Here is a 12,209-nt window from a genome sequence, read left to right as displayed (position 1 = left end):
ACACACCTTGCCGGCGAATCGCGACGGGTGGTGATAAAAATGGAGGCTTATGTTTGATGCACAGGTGGATGCACACGAGAGGAAAGATCGAAACATTTTGCGATCATTGAACCGGAAGATTCAATTGGCGTTTGAAGCGAAGGATCTACAGTGGCGGAACATGATCGGATATGCGATCAGAAAAGCAGCATCGAATGCAGGGTATGGTAGACGTTCGCGTAAGCACCGAAACGTCCGCGTCCCTCGCTTCTGGCATTAACATTGTCTCCCCTGATAGATAGTGTCGTTCCGAAACATTTTCCAAAATTGAACTCACGTAGAATACACTCAGGCAAATGGAATAACTTTTTTCAAATTGAATCAAGCGAATTGAATTTCTTTATGATGTTAGGACTAATTTGTATTATTACAATGTGTAAAATTTAAAAAAGAAATAGCCACTGGATGGAATGACAAAATCAAATTAATAAATTAGTTCTTCAAATTTTTAATACGGACATATTACAAAATCGAAAAACGTGATTTATTAATTCCTTTGACATTTTTTTTAAACATTGTCTAGCAAACTAGTTCTTCTAACATCTCAGAAAACTTCAACTCATCTGGTCCAGTTTTCAAAATGTTAACCTGTTTTAAAAGGCATCCACCTTTGTCCGCGAGAGTATAATAAATACAATTATCTTCATCGATAAATTATCGAAGCAGGTAATGGGAAATCTTGAAATAATTGTGCTAACGAATTAAGCGAAATTCAAAAGACTGCAGTCTTTCCAAAAAAGTAAAATCTGACCACCAGGAGTGGTAAAACTTCCTCAAGCAATTAGCGAGATAGTACTCGATAATGCAAATGAGATACAGATGGGATCGACTTAATTAGAGTACCGATTCGTCCACGAAATGCTCTATATGATAATTTTATCGATCGCTCGGATGTCCTAAAAGCACCGACGAAAAAATTTCAAATGATTGCGAGCGAGTGGAGCAGTGCTTTTGCTACTAAGGAGGCACTCGACTCATTCGGAGATAACCAAGTTCCGGGGAAATATCACCGGGATGCATCACGGCGTCAAGCGAAGGCACGATTCACGTAAAAGACACAAACTTCTGGTAACAGTCGGCAAGATGTACTGCAGACAACTCGTCAAGTTGTCCCGGTTTAAGTAACATCCTATTGAACATCAGGGCAGCCATGAATTCCGTTGGGTCGTTTATTGAATCTTGCCAGAACTTACGACGGATTAAAGCACTCTGCCAAATGGAAGCCAAATGTCAGTCGATCTTCACACTGGCAAAAGCAGAGAGACATTCTAACCGAGACGAATCCTCGAGTTTCAGGGATATTGGTTTCATCAAAAATATGATACCGCAGGTAAAAGCGTGAAAAAGAGAAAAGCGTTAACGATCTCCATATTTAGTGCAACAAATAACTTCATAAATTCTGTTGAATTAAGATTTAAAAATTCTCCGTAAGTCGAGTATAAAAATATAAGAAGAATTCTAGAGATGGGAAAAGGGATGGGAAAAGAACTTGATAACTATTCTGATCCCAATTAATTTTACTTCCTGAAGACAATATACTAGAATATTTACAGAAATATACTTTTAATAATTTTAATATTTCATATTATTTACTGTAATATTTTAAAAAACTTAATATTTCATATTACTTGCTGTAATATTTAACATTTTACTAACTTAGAAATCAGAATCATAAATGAAGCCAGCTATTTTTGGAAGACTGAGACATGCATTGCAGTATATCGCGTATATTTTTCTTGATACGAGGATTTAACACAATCGAGGTCATCGGATGATCCGAAACAGATCATCCCGAGGTTAATGCAAGATCCAGCAATCTAAATAATTAATTGGCCCGAGTTGGATAGGTAGGAACAGGTAGGTCAAATTGCAATTTGACTGCGAGACGTGAAAACGTACTCGGCTGCAAGTGGTCCCGTGCATAATGCAACGAATAATCTCGTAGAATTCCTGAATAATTACCCAGCTAACTCCCGACGGTTTTAATCATTCACCGACAGCTTCCTCTGCGATTACCTGGCTAATCGGTCTTGATGTTTTATACCCGGTAGATTATGCATAACCCCCTCGACCAGAAAATGAATTTTCTTATTCAATTTTATCCTTTGAAGAGGAACATCGTTTCTCACCTCGAAAGCACCGAGAAAATTATCCATGGACGAAATAGGGTACGGTACCGACAAAGTCTAAATACATTTTTCCACTATAAATTACAATATAAATAGCAAAGAATAATATTTATATCTTGCGTGAGACACTTGAGAAGATTTTTCTGTCGAAGAAAAATCCTAATTGGCACGCCAAACGAAGTGTATAAAATCCCTTAGAAGCTCTGAAAGGAATCGGACGATCCTACAAGTGGTTGCAAATAGATCAACTAGCCGAATAACAATTAATCAGGAAAAGGACTAAAATCCATGAAGAAATTAAATAATTGTTCAATTTTAAGTTGCAAACCCTACGTACAGCGAGGATCGATGGTCCATTAATTGGTTATTAATTAACAGCCCCGAATCAACCTAATGCTTGATCCTTTGGGATTGTTAATATCTGCCACACGTCCGGGCAAATATTGGCTTGAATAACTAATGAGCATCGTATGGTTCCGATGGACCCCAAACGGTGGCATGATTAATAAATCATGACAGGTAAGAAGGGGCCAAGGGAGTGTCCGTCATCGGCCTGGCAGGACCGCCTTCAAGTTAGATCAAAGAGCCGTGTTACAAGCGTACTAAGTGTTTCCTATTCACTGGGGATGTCAGTTTAATTAGACCAGGGCGCCGCAATTAGTATACTTGCACATCGGCATCTAACGGACTTCGCAAACTCAATAAACCCGGTCCTTTGACCAGCTTGGCTAGACTTTTCTGTTGGCAATTTCGGACTGCCTACTGTGCCGACCAGGAAATCAATCTCGGCACCCCTAATTTGTGAACTGTGCCGGCACCACCCTACACTAAACGTACCAGTCAATCTTTTATTGAATAGAATAGTGATCGATAATTACAATATACTGAATACATGAAGAGAAGGAAACACCTACGGGATAATATAGGACTTCGACCAAAAATTGTTGATAAATTAACACACGAACAGCTAATTAAAAAAAAATGGAACCAACGTTCTGCAACTCGTGTAACTAAATTACCAAAACGAAAGAATGCATCTAAAATATAAACTTATTTCTATAAATTAAAATATAAATTTCAAATCTGAAACGAACACTGAACAAGATAATTATTATTGATGCGAAAATTCTCGTATAAATATCGACGCGAGAATCCAAAATGACTGCAAAGGGCAAGATTGAATTAGTTGCAATTACGAAAGCCAGAGCTTAGCAACCCATGTGTTGGCTGAGGAGATACCTACCCTCGGTAACTATCCTGCTTTTCCAGCAACCCTCTCGGACTACTCTGATAATCCCCTGTTATAGTTTCCCGACTCCGATCCCTGATCCTTTTAGCCTGAGGACTGACCCTGATAAAAGTTCTCTGTTTACAACCCCATCGCGTACCATCGGCGCTGCTACCTCTGACTCGGAACCAATGAAGGACTTCCACAGTATCGGAAACTCTACAGACGAGCCATTGTCTCCACTCGTCGCCTTTAAACAAAGCTCTGTTTCTTATTCAATCGAACCGTGGACATTTTACTGCCTGTGTTTATGAGCCATGCTATTTTAGCTTTACAGTTGTTATTATTTTTTCAAGAGATGGAACGATCACTATTTTAGAACAAGCTAAGGTTAAAACTATTCTTGTAGGACTCTTTCAAAGCGACCATTGTTTTTTAGGGGAATCAAAGCCATCATTGTTTTTTAATACTCTTAAAGGTTCCACTGTTTTTAGATCACTCCAAATCACTACTATCTTACAATGAAAGCCGCCACTATTTTAGATCACTATTTTGAAAAAAATGAAAGCCACCCCAATTTCGGTTAACATAAATCCACCCCTATTTTTACCAAAACAATTGTAACTGAACTTAAAGCTTAAACTATTTTTTGTTAATCCTACAGTTACAACTGAAGTAAGAATTGTACATCCCTTGTCAGTATAACAAGATCCATGTCACCCTGTTATCTTGTAAATAATGTATAAATAAGTACAGTACACCGAGAAGTCACAAGATAGAATTCGTGACGTACGACAGTACCATAAGCAAGGTAAATTTTTCTGTTTCAGTTACTGAGTTCTATTGTCGTGGTTGGCGGAACGAATATGGCAGGTGTCCTGACCCACCACCCAAGGGAACTGGCTCAAAGGCAAGCGTTCCTCGAAACGAGACAATGCGTCGAGGCACGCCTGACGACACAGAGGGAGAATCAGCAACAGGTACGCGTACACCTTGAATGTCATAAATCCTTGATAGCCAAGGAAACAACCCCATTTTCCTTGGCGGAATAATGAAACGACGTCATGGTTTTCGTTGTTGCTTACGCTTCACAAAGGCTCCAATATTTATACGTTGAACATTCCCGTCTGACAATGACTGCACAAAGTGCCGCGAGATATGAAATTATAGCAGTTGTTCATAAGGAATTTCCAGGTGTCTCGTCGAAATATATTACAGAACAATAAATTTCAGAGTTAAATTCAGAGATACAGTGGACCGTATTTAAATCTGTATATCATTTTATGAATTTTAAGGCGAATATTGTAACTGAATCTACATCGTTTAATTGACTAAATTAAAGGTGAATGTATTTTAATTAGTATCTAATTTCGGAACGTTAATTTCACTCGTGTCAGCTTTCTGCCAGAAGAAGGCCTGTAAATTATGGCATTTGTGACTTCACCAAAGCGTTGAAAAGTCGGAATGCAAAACATCGATAGATAGGATGGAAGAATAACACAGTTTGCAAATATTCCGAGCAGAGTAGAATAGCGGAATAACGGATTACTTCTGGTGCGAAAACGCTTCCGATGCAAAACACATTTATTTGGATGTCCGCGTAAACAGAGAACGCCTGCAGTGCCGAAGTTTACATGGAAAATAAAATCCGAAGAAAAAGCATCACGTTATTCGGAAGGTAACGTGATGAAAATTGAATGTTTCCCATGCATCGTGCACCACCGAAAATTTTCAATTTAGTAGATCGACGCCAGAACGGGGAACACGTAACATGTTTAGCCGGGAAGTTATGATCGACGTAGATGAAACGACCTAACCGAATTCCCGTCATTATAGTTTCCAGAGCTTTCACTTTGTCCTGCATCTGGTTAATTAAAGGCCTCTGATAATTATTTATGGCGTAACCTAGGACCACGTGGAGTCACTGCCATACCTACTGATAAATCGACAAAAATTTATTGGACCACCAGTAGCGCGATAATAAATCGAGATATAATAAATTCAGTAAATAAATTTCCACCAACTATGAGAAATATTATAAACTAATACAGTAAATCATAGTTACAAAAATAAATCAATTTCAACAGCTGTATAATATTTAAATACTCCAGGAGTTTAAATAACGGATGTTTTATATAATTTTGATGACATAATTCTGTTTGAAATATTAGCCTACAATTTAAACTGTCGATTCTATGCATTTATAATATAAATGAAGAACACAAGAACAATGCTAAAATACAGTCGCATGAAGAAATACATTTTTACCCAACTTCCGATTTATATAATCAATGGAAAACATTTTATTTTGAACAAAACTTAGCAATCGAGTCAAAAATAGATTTTAAAGAATGAAGAATTTAACGATAAAATAAGAATGGTTTTTCTTATTATTAATATCCTACAATTGTATAAAATAATGTTTTTATTGCCTCATGGCTCACATAATTGCCTAATATGATTTCATTTAGAAATTATGAAGGTTTGTAAGAAATAATTAATCTACAAAGTGAGTCCTGATTAATTATAAATTAGAATGCGGAATCGTGTGATCAAGATGGCGAAGTAATTAAGTACTCAAGGCGACCGTGAAATAAAGAGAGAAACGGCAGGCGATTAGCGCATTTCACGGAACGGGAATTCCGTGGTGCAGCGAGCTCGAAATGATTTCGCCGGAATTTTTGCGACGCGGAAAACATCAAACGGCCGTGACGACGTCGGCGATGTTCCGTGTCGCGGTTCCGCCGGCATTCGCGCGCAGTTTTCATTGAAGTTGTGCAAACTGGTCCACTCGCAAACAGATCGAGAACTGCCTCTCTCTCTCTCTCTCTCTCTCTCTCTCTCTCTCTCGTCATGCCCAAGGCTCGCGGCAAGTTCGTAGGCGTTGATTCAAAAGGACACGGAAATTCTTGACTCCCACCATTTATGGGGAAAACGATGGGAACGCGAAATGTCATCGATTACGAACGATCGAGTACCGTGTGGGATTGTAAAATCCGGTCAGAGATCAACAAGTTTTCGCAAAAGCGATGGAAAATGTAACGCTGCACGTGTACAACGTGCCGGCATAAAAAATGGTGAACACTGCTAAATATTTTCATTCATGAATTCGCCAGCAAAAATTGCTATACTCCCGCCGCGAGGCAGTGAAACTTTAGGAACCATAAACCTGATAACAGTTGACATAAACTTTACAGAAATGAACCGACGGTATAATCACGTTAATGTGTACACTGTCGAGAATTTATGAACAAACATTCGTGATATGAAACAGTCTAACAGCCCTAAAAAAGAAAAAAAATACAGTATTAAAGCTGAGGCGCAAATTAAAATATAGCTTTATAAATTCTAAAAAGATTATAATATAAAAGGGCAGAGTTACAAAGAAAATCTAGAACCCAAGGGAAACGATAATAGTAGCTCGGAATGAAAATAGCAAGCAGTTCGCAACTGGACTTTCAAGTTCGGAATTGAAATAAAAATTAGAGTAGATCGGTTCGAGCGAGTTATTCAAACTTTTAGATTGAAATGAAATTTTCATGTGAACTGGAACGAGAGCTCGAAGTTCGACGGCTAATAGAAAAAAAGATCAGATAGAACGTCGTGGAATAAATGGAAATATTTCGATTAAATTGAGAGTACCGTAAGCGGTCGTGCAAAGTCGCGTTATTTTCGGCGAGCATGCGAAATAATTGTTAGGAGCCGGCGGAAGCCTATTAAAGATAGCGTTATCGTCGATCGCTTATAATTCCAACGTTCTAGCCCGTGACCAGGTCCATTGTGCGGTTTAATCGAGAATCCGTGACTCGCCGCGATTGCGATCGGCCACTGTCCAAGACCCGCTTGTTCATCAACCCCGAAACTACCCCTTAGCTCAGCCCGGTCACCTCTGACAACGTCTTACCAATGGGATTCATCAGTTGGACGTCATTACGTGTCCGTCTGCACTGGGTGCATACATATACAAATTGGCTTGCAATATTCTGAGCAAAGAATATGCAAATTGGGACTCAGAGGGTTACGAGACACTGCGTGAACCGAATATGCAACAGACGGTTTAGCAGATATATGGAGTCTGTTAATAACAGGCAAAGGAATTTGCAGCGTAGAATTATTGATAAATAAAGTAAGTAGATGGGGCTGACCTATTTCCTCAAGAGAAAAATAAGTACATTTCGGCGATTGCGTTTGGTAAGTGACTTCAGAACCAATAATTTGTAACATAGTGAACTGGGAAAGATAACTGGATCGTAGTGATCTGAATTGGCGGAGACCCAATCTGTTCGATTTATAAGAAACACTGGAAGCAATTGTTTGGACAAAATCGAAAATCAATCTGAATCACAGCAATGGATAAAAGGAAAAAATTATTATCATTATAGAAGATGATTGAAGAAAATTTAATTGATTTAAGATTGCAGATAAATAACTTTATGAAATAAATGTATTTAAAGTATTTATTGACAGCAATTAAAAGTTAACAGTCAATGTTGCATGCCATATGAAAAAAAAGAAATTGAAAAATATTAATTAGAAAAAAGATAATAATAATTAAATAATAATATAATAATAATAAAAATAAGGGGTTATGTCTGAATAGAAAGTATACTGAATTACTGTACTGTCTGGCTATGGTATGCATTGATTCACTAGGTGTCTGACTACAGTACAGCCCATATCAATGTCGGACTATGGCACAGCTTGCATCACTAGCTTGATTGTCGGACTATGGCAGAGCCTCTATCACTAGCTCCTATGCCTGACTGAAGTCTCCTATTCTACTAACTGATAGGTCTGACTACGAAGGAACCTAAACTACTGTCTCTGAAGTCTGGCTATGATGTGTCACATTTTATTTGCTACTAAGCCTGACAGCAGGCACATTGAGACTACTGATGCACGTCTGACTCTACACCAACCAGATCCACTGATTATGTCTGACTCCTGAGAAACCATTTCCACTGGCCTCTGTCTGACTCCTGACAAACCATTTCCACTGGCCTCTGTCTGACTCCTGACAAACCATTTCCACTGGCCTCTGTCTGACTCCTGACAAACCATTTCCACTGACCCCTGTCTGATTATTGGCGAACAAAATCCACTAACTTTCGTCTGATTATTTACGAACCAAATCCACTAACTTTCGTATGATTATTCACGAACCACATCCACTAACTTTCGTCTGATCATTAGTGAACCAAATCCACTGACTTTTGTCTGATTATTTACTCGTCAAATCCACTGCTTCTAGTCTGACAATACTCCAACCAAATTTACTTATTTTTCGTGTACCTATAGAGACACCTCAGCCCTTTCTAAACCACTCGCGCACTCCCGTCTAATTACAAACATTTCTGCTTACATACCTAATTAAGTACACTAATTTATAACGATTCTAATATGTTGTACAAACTGAATATAATTAGGACTTTTAGAATACAAAATATTTAAAGTAATATCTCTTATGACAATACGTTATTACAATCAGAGATCTTAAAGTGTCAAGAAAAAACTTGTGTGCAAAATGAAGAAATAACATCACAAAAATATCATTCCTAACTCCTATCAAATTGAAATTGCCTACTCTCGCTACTGAAACGTGCACATACGTAGAATACAACAAATCAGCAGAACCTCTACAGGAATTCTACGATATGTTCAACATGCAGCGAACAATCTGGCAAAAATTCAGTCGCGAAAACGACTCCCTTGCTACGACCATCTTATTTGCATTAGAATGCATCTTGGCGAGCATTCAACAGCCGCATAGACACAGAACGTAATCTCGCAGAAACGGTAGGACAGGGTCGGGATAGAGAGAGAGAGAGAGAGAGAGAGAGAGAGAGAGAGAGAGAGAGAGAGAGAGGAGAGAGGAGAGAGTGTGGTACAAACCCGGACGACGACAACGTACACAACCGTTCTCTGCGGAGGAGTTTATGGATGCACATGCACCAAGTGATGCGTGTGCATTGCGAGCCCCGAAGATAAGCCACGGAACTGCAGGCGAATGCGGCCCACGTTTCCCTGACGCCGCGATATAATCGCGTGTGCATGCACTCGCACGAATGCACTTTCTCTCCCTACCACAGCACTGTCTCTCTTACTCTCTCCCTTTTGCTATCACACACTCTCTCTCCCTCTTTCTCTCTCTTTTACTCAACAAGCAACCCCACGGCGGAATTCCTGTCCCCACAGTTTTGATTAACAAGGTATCACTGTTTGCATTATAACGCTGAAAGCTGCGATATTGCTTCTCATAATGATATGCTACTCCGACATATTTCGTTCGTATTTAATTACGCGCCTTGTCGCTAATTGGCGATTTTGTGTCTCGTAAAATACGAGAGCAAGTCAAACGGACATTCCCTGTTGCGTACTTTATTGCTGCGGTACTATTGTAATTTTAATTTTCGAGATAATGAGGGGTTTCAAAGCGATGCAATTTTAATTTTGGTCGTAATGAGCGGATTCAAAGCGATGCAATTTTAATTTTTGAGAAAATGAAGGGATTCATAACAACGTAATTTTTGCCATTCGTTGATGAGCAAATGGATAAGAATAGCGGCATTACGTTAGAATATGTGGACATTGAAAGCGCGTCATTATCGTTCCAATTATGCTGGACACCTTGATCGAAGAACTACATAGAACATCGTGTCCCTCTGTTCATTTATCAATGTGAATTCCAGTTAACAACGCTTACACTCACACCCCATTGACATAACTCAATTTCACCCCGTGAACATTACAACGCAATCAGGTGATCACACATTAATCCACACCCTCTCTGGACACCGATTCCAATTTCCACTGGTTCATAAATCCTAATCCGGAAACTTTCAGCAATTTCAACTTGCAAAATTACTGCTACTAGACAACGATAATCATTCAGTCTCATTTTAGAAATTGCAACATTTTAACAATTCCAATCTCATTTTCTTGAAAATTGCAGCTTCGTTTTTGAAAGATCAGTCACGTTAAAAAAAATCCTGCCTCATTTTATAAAAAATCGCAGCCTCATTTAAAAAATTGCAGTCTTACTTCAGAAGTTTCAATATCATGTTAAAGATTCCAGCGCTATTTAAAAAATTGTAGTCTCATTTTAAGAATACCAGTCACATATTAAAAATTTAAATCTTGTCTTCCAAGACTACTGTCATCGCAATATTTACATAAAAATGATCAATCAACCCAGCATATAAATTCCAGATCATAGTTCCAGTTCCTCGCGACTCCTCCAGCAGTGAAAAACGACCGTCTGTCCTCCCACGCAGACTCAATTTAAATGTGACTCGACACCGGTAATTTCCCTCCATTTCCCTCAATTTGTCGTAGACAGGCGCCCTCACAAAAACCTTGAAGCCCTCCCGTCCGAAGGTTTCAACCAAATTGAAAGTCATCCGGCGGCTCAGGGAGGCAACAACAATTTCCTCGAGGAAGACTAGCGGCTGGCAAGATTAATAATTCGCGATGGCATGATCCCGACACATCTTACCCGATACAGTATGCTCACGGAGCAAGCTGCATCGACATTGCCAAGCTCAATCGGAGCTGTCTAACGCATTGACTACAGGCTGATAAGCCCGCTGGGGAACCGATGATCATCGAGTGTAGATGAAAAGGCACTCTCCTGATCCTTGGCAACATCCAACGAACACGACACGATACTCTGTTCAAAGCAACATGAGACGCCACCAGCCTCGGAAAATCTGAGAACGAATTTTCCCGCGTTTCCAAGAGACTTAGCTTACGAGCTCCTTAGGGAAATGAAATTTCGTCTGCTAATGGAATTTCCTAGGGAATTAAGCCCCTGTGTCTGCCAAGGCTGAAGCCATTCAGCACTAGAGAACTGAGGGAATAATCAAATCGGCCGTAAGACTAGCCAATTGCTTCCTCCCGGCACTGTGACAATATTTTTTAAAAGACTGAGAATGTGCTGAGACACCTGGGACACTTTTGGAAAATTTAATACATCATTGGTCGATGACATAATTTTCTAATCTACGAAAATTCATACCTGGGAGTGTTAAAATAATTTTCTCTGTAATATATATTATAAAAGAAGAATACTAGAAATCTGTCTGAATACTGGGACAGTGATGAGACACTTGTGCCTTTATTGGAAATTTTTATACCTCAATGGACGATGATATAACATTCCAAATTTTGAAAATTCATATCTGGGAAGCTAGCATAAATTCTCTAATAAAAATAGACTGCAGATTTTTATAGAAAGTAAAAAATCGTCTCCATTAATTCCAAGACCCAGGAACTTCGTGTTTGTTTAATCATTTTAGTGAGTCAACAATAACCTCATTCTAAAATTCTCGGACTATTATTCCATTGTTCTCGTTTCTGTGTAAAATCCTTATTCCACAAATAAATTTATCTCTGACAAAAATTGCAGAAAAATCTGTGCCCAGCCATTGTCTTGTTAGCTAATAAATTTCCAGGTGGATTAAATTGGTGCGAGGCACAGGTTGACCAGTGAATTAAATAAAATTGAGAAGGATGGCGGAGATATTTGTCCATTAATAAAATTTCCAGGCGAGAGAAGCGGTGGATAAAATTTCTCAATAAAGGGGAGGGATCAAGTAATCTCCGGAGAAAGGTGATACGAGGAGCGTGTTCCGATTTGAGAAATATTTCACGGCGGAATTCCGACAGAGAGGATATCGTTTGCCTGGAACAATAACCGTGGTCGGTCGGAAGCCACGAAATCCTGGTTAGGTACATCCGACTGGCAAACAGTAAATATATGGAATATTCAATAGGCCCGTAGGACCGTGCACAGTGACAAGAGTCAGTCCAGG

The 12,209-nt window shown here is 39.1% G+C and overlaps 1 protein-coding gene across 2 annotated transcripts in view; it reads left to right on the top strand.

Annotated features, from left to right (window-relative positions):
• The window catches only part of LOC117220940 (adenylate cyclase type 6), a 73,259-nt gene that overhangs the window by 39,374 nt on the left and 21,676 nt on the right, over positions 1–12,209 (top strand). For both annotated transcript variants that reach the window (XM_033471407.2, XM_033471406.2), the window contains exon 7: positions 4,227–4,376. In XM_033471407.2, coding sequence (XP_033327298.2) covers positions 4,227–4,376 — 150 coding nt within the window. The remainder of the gene's footprint in view (positions 1–4,226; positions 4,377–12,209) is intronic.

Source organism: Megalopta genalis, chromosome 5 (genome assembly GCF_051020955.1).
Source record: "Megalopta genalis isolate 19385.01 chromosome 5, iyMegGena1_principal, whole genome shotgun sequence".
Taxonomy (NCBI): domain Eukaryota; kingdom Metazoa; phylum Arthropoda; class Insecta; order Hymenoptera; family Halictidae; genus Megalopta; species Megalopta genalis.
The sequence above is the reverse complement of the archived record's forward strand: the minus strand, read 5'-3'. Positions and strand labels throughout refer to the sequence as shown.